Source organism: Phalacrocorax carbo, chromosome Z (assembly GCF_963921805.1).
Source record: "Phalacrocorax carbo chromosome Z, bPhaCar2.1, whole genome shotgun sequence".
Taxonomy (NCBI): Eukaryota; Metazoa; Chordata; class Aves; order Suliformes; family Phalacrocoracidae; genus Phalacrocorax; species Phalacrocorax carbo.
The window spans coordinates 38,025,564-38,045,825 of NC_087548.1; the positions used below are offsets into that span (position 1 = coordinate 38,025,564).

Below are 20,262 nucleotides of genomic sequence, written 5' to 3' on the forward strand. Positions count from 1 at the left end.
AAACTTAAGTCAAAGTTCCATTAGCTAAAATATCAGAACTTTAATATTAAAAGAAAAATTCTTACCCCATCATAAACAAGAGCTTTCCAAGAATGTTCCAGCTTCTTCATTAACCTAAGCATATAAAACAAAATCAGAACTGCTTTATAAAATTTCCACGTTTGTAAGCAATGTCAGAATGTCTTGTTCAGCAAAACCTTCACATTCTTCTTACCTATAAGACTGGAGAATATCAATAATACCCATAAATAGAAGCAGCTTTTCTCCTTTATGGCTTTTAGCTGGAATACCTCCCATTCTGAGAGAAACAAAAAAATGTAATTAGAATATCTTTTAAGACATCTCTGATCATCAGTTAGACATCTCTGATCATCAGTTAGCAGGGAACTGTACCCACTTGTAAACCCAGTGAAAGAGGCACACCATTAAAGTTAGATGCCACAGTGCAAAGTCAGTCAAATGTGAGTCACCTAGCATACAACTGATTTTAAATAGCAAACCTGAAGTATCTGGGATCCACTGGTAAATATCCATTTGAACAAAGAGTATTTTAGATAGAATTGGAAATATTTAGATGATCTTAAAATTGGAAAAAGCAGACATCAATTTATTACTAGGGCAATAACTAATTTTGCCTAGCTAAAGGAGAATTTTCTCACTTTATTGATCACATGTAACTAAACTGTAGAGACACTGCTCATTACTCAGAGTATGAAGAAGTCTGGTATATTTTTCACTAAAAAATAAGTATGTGCTTTTCCAAAATTTCTTCACAGACAGATTAGTGACAGAAAAAGTAACAGTGTCAAGCTGAGAAGCTTGACTGCCTGGATTTCCACTTGCTTTGGAGAATTTAAGCAGCTTATGATCTTAAAGAACAAGGTGCTCATCCTAAGACCCCCTCTTCCTACTCCACCACCTAGAAAAAAAAGTGCATTTTTTTTCAGAACCAACAACTGAAATCCAATTTTCAGTTTGTCAGCTTCTGTTGACATTGATGGACCCAGCAGAAAACCAGAAGAAAACGAGACTGACAATGCAACACATGCAATACCACCAAATCTTTCTTAACGGCTTGAGAAACAAGTGATAATGCACCTGAAACAACTACCCAAAGACATATTCCATATTCAGCCACTAAAGCACAGTAGTCCTTCTCCTGACAAAACAGGGCTACCATTTCCTCAATTTTTTTTTTTTTGGGGGGGGGGGGGGTGGGGGGTGGGGGGGTGGGGGGTGTGAGGGGATGGGGGGGTGGGGGGGCACACAGGAAGGGCAGGTTTTTTATTATTCTGTGTGCAAAGCAAACCATGTAAGAACATGTGGAGTCTAAATTACTTTAAAAACCCACTACTGTAAACTCTAGCTTAATTACCTGGTCAGACATTCAGAAATGTTAAGTGATGTGGCAGCCCAGAGTGGGTTGCCATACATAACAACTGCAGGGACTTTCTTGGGTGAGCTATACAATCAGCTCTGGCTTTTAGTTCAAAACCAAACCAAACCAAAACCAAAACCAAAACCCAACACCTACCAGTAATGCCAGTGCAACACAACACCTCTGCCACCATACAGGAGCATTCACCATCTTCTGTGTGAATGTGACTAATGCTGTAAAAACTGAGTGACATTCAGCTCTAATTTGTATTCTAGAGCTCTGAACGTCTGGAAACTCTCTATAAATGCTAAATGTCATAATTCTCCCATTTGTTTGCTATAGGTATAATCAGATGTTTCTATAGCATTACTTGTGTTTACCTCGACAGCTCCCTTGAGAACCAGAAGAGTAAATCCTTACTTTGAGATTAAATCCTCATTATATTAAAGGACTGATTACATAGAACAAGAATGATGAACATAATGCTCTCATTAATACTGAATGTATTTCAAACAAAACGATAGAATAACTATTGTCTATATACTTAAATTTCTATTGCCGTTTTTGCTAGATAGAAAAATAAAAGAAAAGCAGCAGTTTTTAATCTCACCATATATACATGGATATGACTGCACTTCAGGGGCTGATGATACAGTTCTATGTATTGTGTATACTACTTTGAAATAAAAATAACCACTGTAGGAATATCCATTTCAATGTTAATAAACAGTTTTTGCTTATCATTTATCAGGCTGCTTCTAGTTAAAATTAGATGGTGCTTGGAACTCTTGTAATAGCTGTCTCATAACATCTCTTGTGCATACACTCTGAACTAACCAAATTTTCTATCATGTATTTAAAGGTGATCAATCTACTAATCAATTTTTTAATTTCTTTGCTCTGCAGCAAATCCTGAAGGTCCAGCTTTTGGGGAAAGAAAAAAAAAAAAAAAAAAAAAGAGGGGGCTTAATCTTCCAGTTCCTAAAATGCAGCATACTCTTGAATGTTTTGCCTCTTAATACCAAGTGGCACAGACTGAAGAAACAGAATGTGCAAGTTTTAATAATAACCTTAAGTGGAGGTTTTGGCACGTACGTGTTTGTTGCCTCTGTGGTGACAGAGTCCCCTGACTTCCCAGGGCCCTGTATAGACTCCATGGCTGTGGAATATAGAACTTTCTGCCCTCCAGGACGTTTCGCATCCGATGCGCTCTGGGAACTCTCTCCTTCTTTTTCCTTTATGTTTCTATTTAGTGTGTGGATTCCCAGTAGCAGACTGTAATCCATGATCTTAAAGCTTTCTAGAACCTACCAGCAAAGAAAAAATAGCAGTACTGAAACAAAAAAAGACTACATACAGTATGAATTACACAGCAGCATTTTAAAAACCTAAGTAAAATTAGGCCTTCAAAGCACACGTTTCTTTTACTAGGAAAATGTGCAAAATCATAATTAAATTAAAATCTTTTACTACCCCATCTAAGTCAAAGCACTAGTTACCTAATTAGCTCAGTACTCTGATACAAGTGGGAAAGAAAGATGCATAGCTGAAAGGTAACCCAATGTTATTTTGTAGCCAAGGAAGATATGTCCAGCCAACATATTTTTTATTTATAGCAAATATTCCATTAATAGTTCCACTATATTCTTATGAACTACAGACATTTTTAAAGTCACCTCTAATGCATGTTCCAGACTTTACTGAGCATTTTTGCCTAGTCTACTCTCTACCTCCCCTCCACCTCCAGTTTATTACAGAAAGGCATTCTTGGAGAACTTTCAAATGCCAAAAAACACATTTGCTACCACCCTCTCATTAACAGATTATGGGATTTGGGTACAAAGATCATGCATCTCTCTTTATTAGGCTAAATAGGGCCTATCTAAATTGCAAAGGCAGTTTTATTTCTGAAGCATGACTTGACCAACTAGACTTCTCTTCTAGCTCTACCAACTATCTTCACCTCTGTCAGCAGGCAAGTTCCTTTTTTTTCCTGCACACGTCTTAAGTTTCTAGTCAGTAACATCATTATGAAGTCTGGCATACTGCCATTAAAAGGAAATACAGTTCAAGTCAAAATGCAAACATGAACTAAAACAAGCTGTGATCACATCTAGTAATATAATAGTTAGCAGACTGCAACTGTATTAAATAACTTACATATTAGTGGTGCTAAGTGGAGGGAGAAAAACTGGTAGCAAACAGGAAGGATATGCTGTACCACTCACCTCTCCTTTACCTCATGCAGCTCAGCAATGATTCACAATACGTTTGGCACACAATGCCCTAAGATAATGGTGTAATTTTTGGCACGGAATCAAGAAGCAATAGTACCTCTTTTTACATGAACAAGACCAAAACGTGATTTTACAGAGACGACAAATAAAGAGCAGTAACGCCAGGTATGTCATTTTGATGAAGACTGTCAAAGTATAAACATTTTTACACAAAACACTGAGATAGCTTGTGAACTCTAAGACACGTTTCACACATCCAAAATGAGATTTGTTGGCCATCATCAGGAAAGGTCTAGTGGTCTGTGAAATTGTACAAGGAGGAAAAGGGAGTCTACTACTTAACACATCCCCAGAGATAACTTCAACTCCAGTGTTCAAGTACGCAGGCAAAGAGGTTCCACTCCACAGTATTTCTTATGTACTCATCATATTAAGTAGAAGCCAAATGTACAATACAGATGAATTCTTTTCAATCTCTGGCATTTATCTTCCATGAAGAACATGGTGTCTTAATTTTAGCACCATTGTAAGCATTTAAAGTGAAGAAACAAAGCATAACACACTGTAATCAAAGTGTAGAAAGGCATAGCCTCATTCTGATTTCCAGACACAAAGGAGGAGTTTAGAAGACATGGTAGGTTTGATCTTGCTCAAAGTAATTCTGCACAGAGGTGGGTTAGTCCAAATGGAACAAGAAAAAGGCTGCTACTGTACAACCCTCAGCACTCCACAGCATCCTCTGATGACAAAGCTCACACAGGCTTTCAGGACACAACACAACAGCATATTCTAAATTATCATACAACAACATAACAAAATTTCATTGTGCACCGTGTGGGAATGTTGGTGTTTAATAACTTCTTGTTTTACGATCCATGAATGGCAAAAATAGTGCAGATAATAGGTACAACGTCAGACACTTCATGCCAAGTAAGTTCTAGATTATTCTTTACTGTTTGCTCATTGCTACGCTTTACTCAGACTTCCTCAAAAAGAGATTCTGTGTACTGTACTCATTAAAGATAAGTAATCAGTGGATGTTTGCCACCAAATACTGAAAGTTGATTCTATGTAGGCTGAAAAAAAAAAAAGATGTATTCTTTTTTTACATCCTCTGTAAAAACACTTACCATAGTAGTACAGTCAGCAACACTGTTTATGCAAAGCCAGATTACAGCAGCTAGTCACAGAATCACAGAATGGTAGGGGTTGGAAGGGACCTCTAGAGATCATCTTGTCCAACCCCCCTGCTTGAGCAGGGACACCTAGAGCAGGGGGCACAGGACTGCATCCAGGCGGGTTTTGGATGTCTCCAGGGAAGGAGACTCCACAACCTCCCTGGGCAGCCTGTTCCACTGCTCTGTCACCCTCACAGCAAAGAAGTTTCTCCTCACATTCAGGTGGAACTTCCTGTGTTCCAGCTTGTGCCCATTGCCCCTTGTCCTGTCTTTGGGCACCACTGAAGAGTCTGGCCCCATTCTCTAAATATTTATAAGCATTTAAATATTTATAAGCATTTATAAGCATTTAAATATTTATAAGCATTGTTAAGATCCCCCCTCAGTCTTCCCTTTCCAGGCTGAACAAACCCAGGTCTCTCAGCCTTTCCTAATAAGGGAGATGTTCTAGTCCCCATATCAGCTTTGTAGCTCTCCGCTGAACTCTCTCCAGTAGTTTCCTGTCTTTCTTGAACTTGGGAGCCCAGAACTGGAGGCAGTACTCCAGATGTGGCCTCACTAGGTCAGAGTAGAGGGGGAGGAGAACCTCTCTCAACCTGCTGGCCACAATCCTTTTAATGCACCCCAGGATACCATTGGCCTTCCTGGCCACAAGGGGACATTGCTGGGTCACGGTCAACTTGCCAGCACTCCCAGGTCCTTCTCAGCAGAACTGCTTTCCAGTAGTTCAGACCCCAACCTGTACTGGTGCACAGGGTTGTTCCTCCCCAGGTGCAGGACCTTACACTTGCTCTTGTTGAATTTCATGAGGTTCCCCTCGGCCCAGCTCTCCAGCCTGTCCAGGTCTCGTTGGGCAGCAGCACAGCCTTCTGGTGTATCAGCCACTCCTCCCAGTTTTATATCATCGGCAAACTTGCTGAGGGTGCACTCTGTCCCTTTGTCCAGGTCATTGATGAATATGTTGAACAGGACAGGACCCAGCACAGACCCCTAGGGAACACCATTAAAGGGCTCCAACCAGACTCTGCCCTGTTGATCATGACTCTCTGAGCTCTGCTGTTCAGCCAGTTCTCAATCCACCTCACTGTTCACTCATCTAACCCACACTTCCTAAGCTTACCTACCAGGATGTTATGGGAGACAGTGCCAAAAGCCTTGCTGAGGTTGCGGTAAACAACATCCACTGCTCTCCCTTCATTGACCCAGCCAGTCACACCATCATAGAAGGCTATCAGGTTGGTCAAGCATGATGTCCCCTTGGTGAATCCTTGTTGACTAGTTCTGATAACTTTCTTTTCCTCTACATGTCTGGAGATGACTTCCAGAATGAACTGTTCCACCAACTTTCCTAAGATGGAGGTGAGGCTGACTGGCATATAGTTTCCGAGGTCCTCCTTCTTTCCCTTTTTGAAGATTGGAGTGACATTTGCTTACCTCCAGTCCTCAGGCACCTCTCCTGTCCTCCATGACCTTTCAAAGATGATGGAGAGTGACTCAACAAGAACACCCACCAGCTGATCAGGACTCACAGGTGCATCCCATTAGGGGTCCATGGGTTTGCAAGGATCCAGTTTGCCTAAATGATCTCTAATCCAATCCTCCTCAACCAAGGGGAAGCCTTCCTTTCTCCAGATTTTCTCTCTCAACTCTGGGGGCTGAGATGCCTGAAGGCTAGCCTTTACAGTAAAGACTGAGGCAAAGAAGGCATTTAGTAACTCCGCCTTCTCCACATCCTGCATTACCAGGGCCCCTTCCTTGTTCAGCAGTGGGCCCACTGTATCCCCAGTCTTCCTTTTACTGCTGATGTATTTAAAGAAGCCCTTCTTGTTATCTTTGACATGCAATGCCAGATTTAATTCCAAGTGGGCCTTGGCCTTCCTCCTCGCATCTCTGCATACCATGACAACATTCCTATATTCCTCCCACATGGCCAGTCCCTTTTTCCACATACTGTGAACCTCCTTTTCCATTTGAGTTTCCCTAGGAGCTCTTTGGTCATCCATGCAGGTCTCCTGGCCCCTCTGCCTGACTTCTTCCTCCTGGGTATGCACAGATCTTGAGCTCGGAGGAAGTGGTCCTTGAATATTGTCCAGCTTTGTTGGGTCCCCTGGCCTTCCAGAGCCCTATCCCATGGGATTCCCCCAAGCAGGTCTTTTAAGAGGCCAAAGTTGGCCCTCTTGAAGTCCAAGGTTGTAACCTGACTCATAGCCCTGCTTCTACCTCGCAGTATCCTAAACTCAACCATCTCATGGTCACTGAAGACAAGGCTACCCCCAACCCTCACATCCTCAACCAGCCTTTCCTTGTTCATTAGCATAAAGTCCAGCAGCACATCTCACCTTGTTGGCTCCTCCACCACCTGTGTCAAAAAGCTATACTCAATGCTCTACAGGAACCTCCTGGATTGTCTATGCCTCGCTGTGTTGCTTTTCCAGCAAATATCAGGGTGGTTGAAGTCCCCCATGAGGCTACTTCCAGCTGTCTGTAGAAGGCTTCATCAACTTCCTCTTCTTGATCAGGTGGCCTGTAGCAAACACCCACAACAGTGTCACCCATATTTGGCTGTCCCTTAATTTTTACCCACAAGCTCTCAACTTGTTCTCTTTCCACTCCAAGGCAGAGCTTGACACATTCCAGTTGCTCCCTCACATAAAGAGCAACTCCCTCACCTGCTCTGTCTCTCCTGAAAAGCCAGTAGCCACCCATGACAGCATTCCAGTCATGTGAGCTATCCCACCATGTCTCCGTAATTGCAATCAGATCATGGCCCTGCGACCGCACACAGACTTCTAGTTCCTTCTGTTTATTCCCCATGCTGCATGCATTGGTGTACAGGCATTTCAGAAAGGTGCTTGAGTACACAGGTTTCCCCGGAGGGGTGTATGAGGACCCACTACAGCTATGCAAATCGTTGAGGTGGCTGGTCTCCTGGTTGCCATCACATGAGGTCACCACGGCACTATTATCACTGCTCAGGTTGTCCTGTCTTATTCCACCACTGTGTGTGGTGGCATTGGCATTGCCAGTTTGTCCCCCTCCCCCAAGTTCCTCAGTTTAAAGCCCTCCTGACCAAATTTGCCAGCCTGCTGCCAAAGATTCCCTTGCCCCTTCCAGACAGGTGGAGTCCATCCCTCCCTAGCAGTCTATGGTTGCTGAAGAACATCCCGTTGTCATAAAAGCCAAAACCCTCACATCGACACCAGCCACGTGGCCAGGAGTTGATTTGTATTATTTGTCTATTTCTAGTCGCCCATTTTTCTCCAACAGGTAGTATGGAGGAGAAGATAACTTGGGCACCAATATCTTTCACTTGCTTTCCCAGAGCTTTATAGTCCTGCTTAGTTCTGCCCAGACTCTGGCTTGCAGCATCATTTGTGCCCACATGGAAGAGTAGCAGAGGACAGTAATCAGTGGTTTTGTCAAGTTGTAGCACCCTCTCAGTGACATCTCGGATCTTAGCTCCCAGAAGACAGCAAACCTCTCGTGACTCCCTGTCAGGTCAGCAGATGGGTGCCTCAGTGCATTTTACTGGAGAGTCACCCACTATGAGCACTCGTCTCTTCTTTCTGTGATATCTACTCTATGCTCCTGGTACAGTTGCACCTTGTGGACCCTGCTCATGGGTGTCTGCAGTAGCTAAAACTACATGTCAAACTATTCTGTCTGTATTAAGAAAGAAATTTTACTTCAGTCAGTGGGATTTCCAGCTGAATATATCTGAAGGGTTCTCACATGTGCGTCATCATTAATATTTAAAACATAAAATCATGATTATATTAAAATGTGTAAGTAGCATTTTGCAGACACAGTTGTACAAATTAATTTGGTTCACCATGGAAAAGCTACAGAATGTGGTAAATCAAGCTATTTCTAAACATGCAGCATCCTATGAGAACACAAAAAAGCACAAGCCTTTTCCTGGGTCGAGGGTTGCTTGCAAGTAGCTTTGATGATTTTAGATGGAACTGCTTGTAAGAAGCAGCAGCAAGTTTTTGCTACAAAGGTACCAAAATAAGATCCTAATCTAATGAAAAAACCACAAACAAATCACAGTATTAAAAGGGCTACAGTCATAGCAAAGAAAGCACAGAAAGCCCTTTAAAACACCTATTTCTTCCATGTGAGATCACTAGAAACTGATACTAACTCCCAGACGTACAACCCTTCTGTAGTTAGAGTGAGAAAATTCAATCTTTACTCATGTAACCACTTGCACCTTGATAGCGTAATGGCACTGGGAGAGTTCAGCAGGAATATTCTTATTTGTTAGCACACAGCATGATTGCTATATTTGATAATGACAAGTAAATGTTCAGTTCATTAATTTGACATTAAATTGCCATCTCATTTGTATTTATGTGTTATTTCACCAGCCACTCAGATTCTGTCAACATGATGTTGTCACTTGGTCACCAAGTACTGCTTGGAAGGCTGGCTTCTGCTGCTCTGACGACTTCCAGAAGACAAGCATCACTCATCGCCTTCTAGCCTTAAGCACTATTTTGCTTTCATACCACATAAAAATCCCAGTGAAACGGCCTCACAAAATATGTTGTCTCAGAACATGGAAAAATGTGTTCTATTCTCTGAGCTAATCAGATGTCAAAGCATTCTGGGAATCACCTTAGACATGGTCACACTCGACTATCTCAGGCAGTGACTAATAGAGCAAAGCAAGTACTTCTGCCATGGAATTTCATTTTTATTTTAGATGCATCCAGCCCAAGCTGTGTACTCTCTGACACAGACATCTGCATTCACATTGCTAACCATGCAAAACAACTCAAGTCAGCAGGTCATTTTCATAAACTAATCAATGAAAATGCTACTCAAAAAAAAAGTATTTTCACGAGCTTATCAAATGCAAAAACTAAAAGGATAACCATACAAGCAAACATTTCCTCCCCTACAAGCATTTTAGAAAAGGGACACAGGAACTAACTTAGCAGAAAGATGACTGATTTTACACCAAATCAATAATTACTCTCCAACATAAGGAGATACATAAAAATCCCCCAAAATAAAGGACTATCTCGCAAAATAAGCATTTCTTAGAAACAAGTGCATAAATGTCAAATGCCTAGTGATGGGTCTGGTTTAAAAACAATCTATCCCAAGAAAATAAATCACCACCACCCCCAAAGCGTATATGGTGTCACTTCCCACTTCAATAGAATTCTTGAAACATATTGTTAACTAACACTCCTAAAAATTACAATCTGGTTTCTGATTTTCAAAGTAGGAATAAACAGAAATTTGGAATTTCAATATATATGACAGGAGTGACAATATATAACGATACAAGAGATCTGCAATATCATTCCGTGTCCATTTTCCTCAAATTACCATTTCTGACAAACCTTCACCTAAGATTAGCACATTGTCCACCTCCATGCAATGCCATCTATCATCTCCACCCTATGCTGCAGTTCAATACTCCTTCAAGTTGTGTCAACACCACTGTTTGTAAGGACAAGCTGCAGAATGGGGCACTGAAATTATTCCTTATCCACAATAATCTGTTTAGAGCCTTTGAGGTAGAAAAAAGACAGGAAAACCAACCCCACCCACTCACCCCAACTACTAAGGGTTTTGAAAAATTCAGTGAATAAATATGCTCATACAAGGTCTCTGTCACAGTTGCTTCAGCATGAAACAGATACACGTTCATGCTATGAAGCTTGAGACTTTTGTGGCAACTGGCTAAAACAGCTGTGACGCAAATAATACCCAAACCTGAAACTTAGGAGATATGACCCTCTGTTTTCAGCTTTGAATTTCCTTGTCTCTACAGGCTTCTTTGTCAGTCAGGCCATTAATGCCAGTTCTAAAATGTGGTTTCCTTAGAAAAGTCCATAGCATTCTTTGCTAATATAATAAAGGAAAAATGTAGACTCTAAAAAGCCATTCTATTCTCGCTATTAAAAACATCTTGAAATTATTTTGTTGTTCTTAAAAACTGCATGACCTCAACTGGATTAATTATCATTGCTTCTGTAAGAGATATTTTGTAATACAGGTATCAATATACTAATTGTTGTAGTGTTAATTTACAAATGAAAAATGGGTAACTGCATACTCTTGTTTAGAACATTCCTCAACAGTTCATGAAATTCTTATAAGGTGTAGATAGTACCCCTAACAAACTACGCCTTTTGCTTTTCCAGCAACAGGACCATTTCCAACCATTGCTACTGAATGTCTGAAAAAGGAAAAAGCCAAAACAGAAACAGTACTGCATCAAACTAAATAAAAATAGTTCTGGTAAAGTGCAACGTTGGAATAAATAGGCTCAATTTCAATTTCAAATTATCAGAAGGGAAAATCCATAATACAAAAGGCCGAATTCTCTTATTTGGTTTCTAATTCTACCTATAAGTCTTAGCAGCAATGCATTTTGCCCTTCACATCTTAAAAAATTTTAACCAATGAGAAATAAAAAAATGCCATGATTTGAACTCCTATTCTGACCACCAGACAAAAAAAATGCTCTTCACAAACTTTAATCCTCCAGATAGTGTAGAGATATTAGCTAAATAATCCTGCCAATACTCCTATGAGGCACCTAATCATTCTCTTAATTTTCTAAACCAAAAATACACTATAAAAATTAATGTTCTGCCACAGAGGGAACAACACTGAGACAAATCTTCACCCATCAGGAAAGGTTTTGTTTTCCTCATCTGCAGTAACACATCACTTAAGGAAAGAGTTGAAGAAGGATAAAGTAACGATTATTTGAATATAACTTCTTAGTAATAGCTGTATTTACAGAGAGGAGAAGAAACTTATTTTTCCACCCTCATTTGGAAGAGATATCCCCACCAAGAAATCATAAAACACGCATGCTTTGCTTCCTTGTAGGTCACTAGCACTTCAGTTGATAGGTTGAAAAATACTCTTTCTACTGAGACAGAATATCTAATTACTTACTGCAAGGCAAAATTCTCTAGTTTTAGTGAGTTGCCTTGTCTGTGTAAAACATTTGTTAATGGAGTTTTAAATGTGACAGGTGTGATAAGATCCTTAAAGTCACTAAGTTAACTGAGAAGAACTAGTTTTGAGTTTATAGGCCAGCTCTTAAATATGCTTCATTAAGAAGTCATCCTTAAGTATTAAATTAAGATCACTAGTGCTCTTATGAACTCTGACTCACTTTCCCCCACACTTTTTTAAATAGGTGGGGAATAAATCATAACTTCCATTTTTAGAATACCATGTTTCCAATATTCATATACATGAAAAAGGGTTATGCAAAAGGAGGAAGAAATTCTGAGAATTGACCACTGACTGACAAAAAGAGGTTATCTGAATGTATACACGTAAACATCTTACTAGGTAGGCTTTAACAGCAAAGAGTAAGATGAACAATACTTGGAAATTTTTTTTTCTGTTTGCCCAGTTAATAGAGCTAACTGCATTTACATGCACTCCTCCTTTAAGCCCTTTTAGATTATTTTTTTTCTCTTGGATTCAGCAGCAGATGGAAAGGGAAAAACACAACCAGGCTATTTTTAACAGAATACCCCAAATTCCTGCATATGACTAGCTGACATTCAAGAACATACTGTATCCATGTGAGCATGTGAAGCAAAGATTTACAAATACAGAATCCGGTGATTATCTGTTCTGAAATTCATGTTTCTTGTTTAAGGTCATATTAACATGGTTTGTTAAGTAATTAGATGAGAAACAGTTTGCAGAATAATACCTCTGTATAACATGACACCGTCAGTTTTAAAAGGCACTTCCTTCTCTTTTTTCTTTTAACAAACAGTTACCAGTTCTTCTATACTTTAAGGGATTATAGGGAAGAAATCAAGAGTGTTTGCATAATCCAACCACTGGAACATATTATGATAAGATGTGCTGATGTACCTTTCGTACAGTCATTTTTGACATGTGCCTCTATAAAAATCTGTCTTTGTTTTTAACATAGGATGATCAAAAGACAAACTTTGTTACTTATGTGTTTGGACTGTGAATTCCTTGTACCAGAGAACCGGTGCTTTCCCCATGCTTTCTGCCCAGAACAGAGGTAATTTGTACCTATTGAACTGCTTAAGAGCTCCACTACAGATCAAGTAAGTAATAATGGATGCCTAGATTTACTTTGATTCCATATCAACTATGAAAAATGAAATACTACTATTAATTCACTTCTAGCTTTCTCATACCAAGTTGTGCTAACGTTACTTATACCTAACACATGAATTAGTGCCATAGCTTATCCTCACCCCAAACGAGTATTCATCCACAAAGAACAATTTACTTAGTACTTGCTTATGTGCCACAAAGATTTTAATTCTTAGTTTCACTCATGAGCAGAACACTTTCTGTTAATATTTATAAAACTAATTTTATTTGGAAATTGGAAAATCTGCTCTATTCTTTAATAATTCATAATTTTACACAATGATCAGAGTAGCTAAGAGCATGACTACTGAAAATAAATCACAGCTGTTGAAACTACCTTCCAATACTCTCAGTATTTACCATCATACAAAACACAGGCACATTTAATTTACAAAGCCAAGCACTCTGAAGTGAATAAGGCTTCAAAGCAAAGATTTTTAGGAAAGCTACTCAGGCAAGTGAAATTATTTCTAGTAGCATTTGCCTGCAGTGTGTCCCATGTCTTCTGCCCCTCCCTTGCCACCCACCCTAGTAACTATGATAGCGCCCGCTGGCAAGGATAGGATAGCTATAATAAGGCTAAGCAATAGCTGGGAATTTGAAAGCTAGTTCAAACCTTCAACTATGTGCATTGCACATGCAATGAACTCAGGAATATTACATCTTCAGGAACACTGTAATGTTACACTCCTTGGTTTAGCTAAGGTGCAAAAGGTGCAAAATGGTCTGTGAGCAGAGCTTTCAGACCCTGCCACCTTGAGTGTGAACATAACAAGCAGGGGACGCAGGAGCTGGAGAATGCTATCTATACCTGTCCCAATACAGACAATCTGGAGTGGCTACTGGAGGCACCAGACCATGACAAATCACTACAAGCCACTCAGCTCCAGGTAGATCATGCATCTCCTTGTCATAGCTGCAGGAAGGTGTGTGACAGACAAGAACTGATACTCCGGCAGTGGTCCACCACTGCCGTACCTGCTACTACCTTTCCCTGGGGAGGGAACTCTCTTGTCATCTGAGGAGATGTATCAGGAGGCCAGCTCAGCTAAGCAACGAAGCCACAGGACACCCTGAATGTGAAAAGGCAGCATACAACACGTGGGAGGACAGACAGGCTACAAAGGAGGAATTAGGAAACATTGCCTGGGCATGTAGGGGTGGCAATTATTATCAAGGAAGCCAAAGCTCAGATAGACTTGCAAGGGATGTCAAGGGCACAAAGAAGAGCTTCTACCGCTATATTTGTGGTAAAAGGCTGACCAAGGAAAATGTGGGCCCACTGCTAATGGGGGTAAAGGATACAGTGACAGCAGACACAGATCACAGCAGGTCCTCACCAACACCATCACCAGCAAGATCGGCCAGGCCTCTGCACTTTGTGAAGGGGCGTAAGGAGGAGAGAGGCTCCCAGCTGGGAACATTCATGTTAAAGAAGCAGGAAAAAAAAAACCCAAAACATTGCTTACTGATTCTGATTGCAAACATGAACAATGAAAATATAATCCAAATTTAAGCAACACAGAGAGAATGTCTTAGTCCTGAATATTGGCAAGATCAGAAATTTCCTTTCTTTAATTAATTTTAATTCCACTGCCTACACTAACTTTCTCACTTCAGAGTAAAAGAAAAAAGAGATGACAAGTTTTGATGCTCTAAAAATCTAGGTCAGTTATCATTCATGCTAAGCAGCCATCCAAATACCATATGGGCAGAAAAAAGCAGTGGCAAAACCGATGTCCTTTTCCTGAAGGTATTTCTATTCTTTGTAAAGGCAGTAGTACAAGGCAGGTAGTCAGATCCAACCTAATGTGTTGAGGAAATTCAGCTATGTAAAAGACAAGTGTCTGCTCTTTTTGTTTTACAACAGAAAGTAAGGCCTACTTGAGTAGAAAAAAATGCCAGTCTAATTTTTTCTACATACATATAACATTCAATGTGTATATATACACACACACACAAGGACACACTATTCTGTAGTGTATATATATGTATTTATGTATACACACTGATTATATAAAGGTAATTTTCTTCTTTTCTTTTAATAATATTAAAACTTAGCTAGGCTTTTAAGAAGTCCAACTAACTTAAGAGTTGTTAATCTAAGATTACACAGTAAAAAGCTGATGTTAGTTCAGCACACAAATAACAAATAGCAAGAATTTACCTGTACTTTAAAAGAATCAGTAGAGTCCCCTTTATATGTTACAATTAAACGACTGGTTCTTTTTACTTTTCACTCCAGCTCCCTCTTTTACATTCTGTTTATTATTTTCTATACAATACACCCCCGCAGGCTTTGACAGGCTAAGCAATCTTCAACAAGCGGTGGGATGCACAAAAGGGCATCCAGATCCCCAGATGTGACATACTGATGCATTCTGCATTATCACACAAGGCAGGAGCTCAGGAAACGCTCACTGCAAGAGGCTACAGAAAGAACAATGTGTGGTGTTAGATAAATGTCTCACACTGAATATGCAGCTGAACATTAGGTCACCCTGCTTTGTAAACCGAGCACAAGGCATTGCAGACTTCCTTGATAATTAAACAAAAAGTACTATTCATGTGCAAAAACAACACTTTCCATCTTGCATCACAGGTGGCATTAAACAACAGGCTCTGATGTTCAGGACACCTCTTCTCTGTGATGAGTTCAGTCTACACATTGTGCTGTTTTATTACGAAACCCTTAGGATTCCCCTCAAAGCCAATCTTTTCTTTCCACAGCCCCTATGATTCTTGTGAAACTCAGAGACCTGAGTAACTCACCTTTTTCCTACTTTCTATTTTTTTACCTTTGCTACAGAAAAAATTCCATTTTACAACAACTCTCCCTGTCCACAAGAGGCACCGAAATCCACTCACCAAGGTCCTCTCAGAGAAAAATGGCAGATATCCTTCTCCTGCCTTGAAAATGTTATGTGGACTTTAAGCACCACTTTTCAGCTGAGGAAGAAACTACTTTGCTAGAGAAAAATAAGATTGCTGCCAGTAGACATGCCTCCCCCATTCAGTCTCCTAGCTCTGGTTAACTTACAAAGAAGCAGACTTACCAAAGCAGTACTGACCCTGCAGCTCTACATACAGTTTACCATATGTAACAGCAGTACCACAGGGCTATTTATTGTGCCTCAGAAAAAACACCCCAAAAAATCTCCAAATTAATGAAAAGCAAGAACAAGAATTAAAAAAAGCTCTGCTGAACTGCTTTCCTATATTAATCTGCATTTCCACAGATGGATCAGTATAATCCTGGATGTACAGACAAATAGGGGGACAGCCCTGCGGAAAGGGAAGGGGGGTTGGGCTGGATGGTAAGCTCAATGAGTCAGCAATGTGCCCTGGTGGCCAATATGGCCAACCATATCCTGGGATGCATCAAGCACAGTATAGCCAACTGGTTGAAAGAAGTGACTGTCCCACCATATGCAGCACTGATGTGGCCTCACCTCAAGTAATGTGTGCAGTTTTGGGCTCCACAATATAAGAAGCATATAAAAAATGTTAGAATGTGTCCAAAGGAAGGCAATAAAGATGGTGAAAGGACCAGAGGACATGACTTGTGAGGAGCGGATGAAGATATTGTTTGTTCAGCTTAGAGGAGACTAAGGGGTGACCTCATTGCTGCCTACAACTTCCTCATGAGGAGGGCAGAAAGGGCGGTGCTGACCTCTGGTGCCTGGTGATAGGATGCGAAGGAATGGCTTAAAGCTGCATTGGGGAATTTCAGATTGGGTATTAGGAAAAAGTTCTTCAGTGAGGGGGGTGGTCAAGCACTGGAACAAGTTCCCCAGGGAACTGGTCATGGCCCAAGCCTGTTGGTGTTCAAGAAGTATTTGGACAACACTCTTAGATACATGGTTTAACTTTTAGATTGCCTTGTGTGGAGTCAGGATTTGGACTCTGTGACTCCCGTGGATCCTTTCCAACTCATGATATTCCATTCTATGATCTCAGATCCCAATAGCTTAACTAAAATACAGGCTTCATCACTGTTTTGATGTCCATAGTTTTTCCTAATCAAATTACGTGGAAAAGGAATGGAGGTTAAACAACATACAGAGCAATGTCCTGCTCTCTGTTTTGCTGAGGTAAATCTAGAACAGATGTGACTACAGAAAATTAAACAATAATTTTTACTCACTCGACAATCCCGCTGTAGCGTTTTCATTAGCGCGCTGTGTGTTTCAGAGTCAAAATACAACCCTTCATGCATGTCTTGCAAAAAATCCAAATCTTTGAATGTAGGGTTGGACTTCTCCCTCTCTTTTCTTGATGCTCTCCGTTTGTATGTGGAACCTTTCAAGTCATATGTGAAATGCATTTTCAAGGCTCGTGGCAAAACATTGTTCATTACAACAATTCTAATGTTAATGCCTCCTGACTGAACACAGTAAAGCCCATAAAATTTCGGTAGAAGTGTCCTTGGATTCTGGTTCAGATTCTAAAACAAGAGAGATATCGTTAAATATGTCTATTTTTGATAAACTTCCATGCTTAGGAAAGTTTTTTTTAATACCAAAGGACATTAACAAGCATCAAGAAAACTGCACGTTTTGTTATTCAGCATAGTTTCTTTGACCAGCTGATTTTCTTTGAGAGTCTGTTTTTCAGAGACTTAGCATAAACTTTGCCTTTTTGCCAGGAACTTACGTAGGCCAATAACAGAGCAGTAACTGCATTTATGCCAGACTTCTCTTCCTCACATCCCATGAAAGAACAGACCAGGCCAAACCTAAAAGCATCCTGAAGATTTAATTTCTTCTTTCCAACCCGAATAACCTTTGCATTCTGCCTGCTGGAAGGGGTTCGGGTCAAATGTAGTTCTCTGTACCTTGGTTTGGATTCCGAAAAACAGAACCTGTGTCTCTGAGACTTTTCACACTGAGGGTTAGTGCCAAATGAGCAAGTTGTCTCCACAGGATTGTGAGGTCATAACAGACCTACAACTGACCAGAGAAGTGTGAAGTACTACATCAGACAAAAAATTAACTAGGAGAGGATAAGAGAGGTGTGTGCAAAAATCCTCCTTCTGAATACAGCTATTCTCAGTTTTGGCATGAAAAAGCAAGAAGGGGGAAAACTACTTCAAGACGTACATGATTACTAAGTCACAACATACAAGTATGGGAAGAAAATACTTTCATAGGAAATAATCACAGTGATTAAAGTTTTACACTTTGAAAACCCTTGCATATGGTAGCAGCGAGAATAAAGTTCCCAGAAACAAATCAAAGTGGCCTTATATTTACTTGTATTAACTCAAACTTACGCAGAGCTAATTATCATGATTAGAAACAACAAAAAGAAGTACCTGCCTCCATTGCTTTTTTTTTTGATGTTGTCAGTGCATAATTTTTTTAAACAAACACTGAATCCATGTTACTTTAGTGTAATAATGACAATATGCCTCATTTTTAGTATAAGTGAGAGGGTAACTTTTCAAATGTTTACTTAAGAAAGCAAAGAAAGAAAAAGTCAGTCACAGGTCTAATACTCCAAAGTCCTGCATACCACCCAGAAGAATCTCTGTTGATATGTGTGACTGGCATTTGTTAAAAAGAAAAAAAAAAAAAAGGATAATTAAGTTCTACTTACTTTGGATCAACGGCTTCCCTTTCAGACAACTGACACATAAAACAATACAATTGACTCTGCATTAGCCCTCCATATAGTTTTGAACAGTTTGTTCATTATATAGTTTATATAGTATAGTTTATACGGATAAAAATATTTTTACATTGTTTTAATGCACAAGAAATGGAAATTAGAAGTAGTCCAGAAACAAAAGTGAAACTGCTCTACTTTATTCACCCACTCTGAGTGAAATGCAGATGGTAGACAAACACAAAATAGGGAGAAAAAGTTGAATTAGAAATTTAGAAACCTTTCTTTGTTACTAGCTTATTAGAAGCAAAGTTTGGTACCAAATGAGAAGATGACATTCAGGTTCACCTTGAATGTTATAAGAACAGCAATTATTATCTTATATATATATTCTTGATTTATATCTACTCTTTCTGATGGGTGTGTTGGGTACAAAGTTGAAAGACAGGTAAAAAAGTCAAAAATATTATGAAAAATACAGATAAAGCCAACAAAAGATTAAAAGACAACAAGTGAAACAATCTTCAGAAGTGTGACATGAAACAGGAAAAATACTGGTAAAATACAGTTTTCAATTACTTACCATATAATAACCCGGCAATAGCTTCTGAAGAAACTCAGCCTCTTTGTGTTGAACTGTTTTGATGATGAACTCGTCATCACTAGTTACAAAAAACAGGGACCCACTGGCACCTGGGTTGGATAATTCAATTAAAGGCTCACTGCAGATTGAGTACTGGAAGAGACAAAAATTGTTTTTCACTGCCAATGCATGCATTACTCAAACACAAATTTCATACAAAGAACTACAGGTTCAAAGAGCCACATGAGAATCATGGAGCTTATTCTCTGGGCTTCAACTGCAGCAACTCTACTACTGTACAGCAAGCTGGGTCACAGTAATCTGGCTGATATCTGGTAGGGCACTTGTTACACTCCACTCTGCCCAGAACATGCTGCACAATCATGGAAGAGCAGCTGGCAGACAAGCAAATGGTCCCTCTTCACATCCCCCTGCACCAGCTGAACTTCATTTCCCTGGAGTGAAGTGGAGAGAGTCCAACCCCACACCATCAGCATTGCAAATTCTTGAGTCAGAAGCCTTAAGGTGACATTTTCACTCCAACTGTTCACTTTTCACAGCTGTTTATGAAACAAGCACAGGAAGATGTTAGACAAACACACTGGGAGTAGAGGTTTCTCACGACAGACAAATAGGTAAGTCCTCTTCTATGAAACTGGGATTGAAACCATTAGAATAATAATCTCCGTATAGCTGCTAATGTAGTTTTCTGATTGAAAACTGCTTGGAACAGAAAAACTAAATACCAGTAAGTTGGAAAAACTGGGTTTTGGAGGACTATTATTTTGGATGCTTAGAAAGGCCTTCTCTTCCACAGGGGGACAGTAATAATTACAATCACACTAAGGAGAAAAAAGACACCAAGGAGTATTCCTTAGTAGTAGAAGCAGATCTCACACAGAGGCTAATGTACCTGTATTAACTCTCCATTAATTCACACTTCACTCAAACTAACTTGAGAGGAGACATTAAACTCAAAAACACCAAAAAATTTATTTATATTAAACTCAAAAGCTTGTTTAAAATACAGTGTCATTAAACTTCCATTCATACACTCTTCTTATTTGTTACATATCATCAGTTTTACACACCTGGAGATTTACTGTACAGTCCAATATTTTAAGGCTTCAGGCTTTTACA

General features: G+C 39.8%; 1 protein-coding gene across 6 annotated transcripts in view; it reads right to left on the bottom strand.

Annotated features, from left to right (window-relative positions):
• PIP5K1B (phosphatidylinositol-4-phosphate 5-kinase type 1 beta) overlaps positions 1–20,262 on the bottom strand; it is a 112,670-nt gene that overhangs the window by 28,072 nt on the left and 64,336 nt on the right. For 5 of the 6 annotated variants that reach the window (XM_064437994.1, XM_064437997.1, XM_064437993.1 and 2 more), the window contains 5 exons: positions 19,123–19,275; positions 17,077–17,376; positions 2,474–2,685; positions 215–298; positions 66–114 (listed from right to left, as the gene is read on the bottom strand). In XM_064437994.1, the coding sequence (XP_064294064.1) occupies positions 66–114; positions 215–298; positions 2,474–2,685; positions 17,077–17,376; positions 19,123–19,275 (798 nt within the window). The remainder of the gene's footprint in view (positions 1–65; positions 115–214; positions 299–2,473; positions 2,686–17,076; positions 17,377–19,122; positions 19,276–20,262) is intronic. The other variant, XM_064437999.1, reaches the window with a different exon arrangement.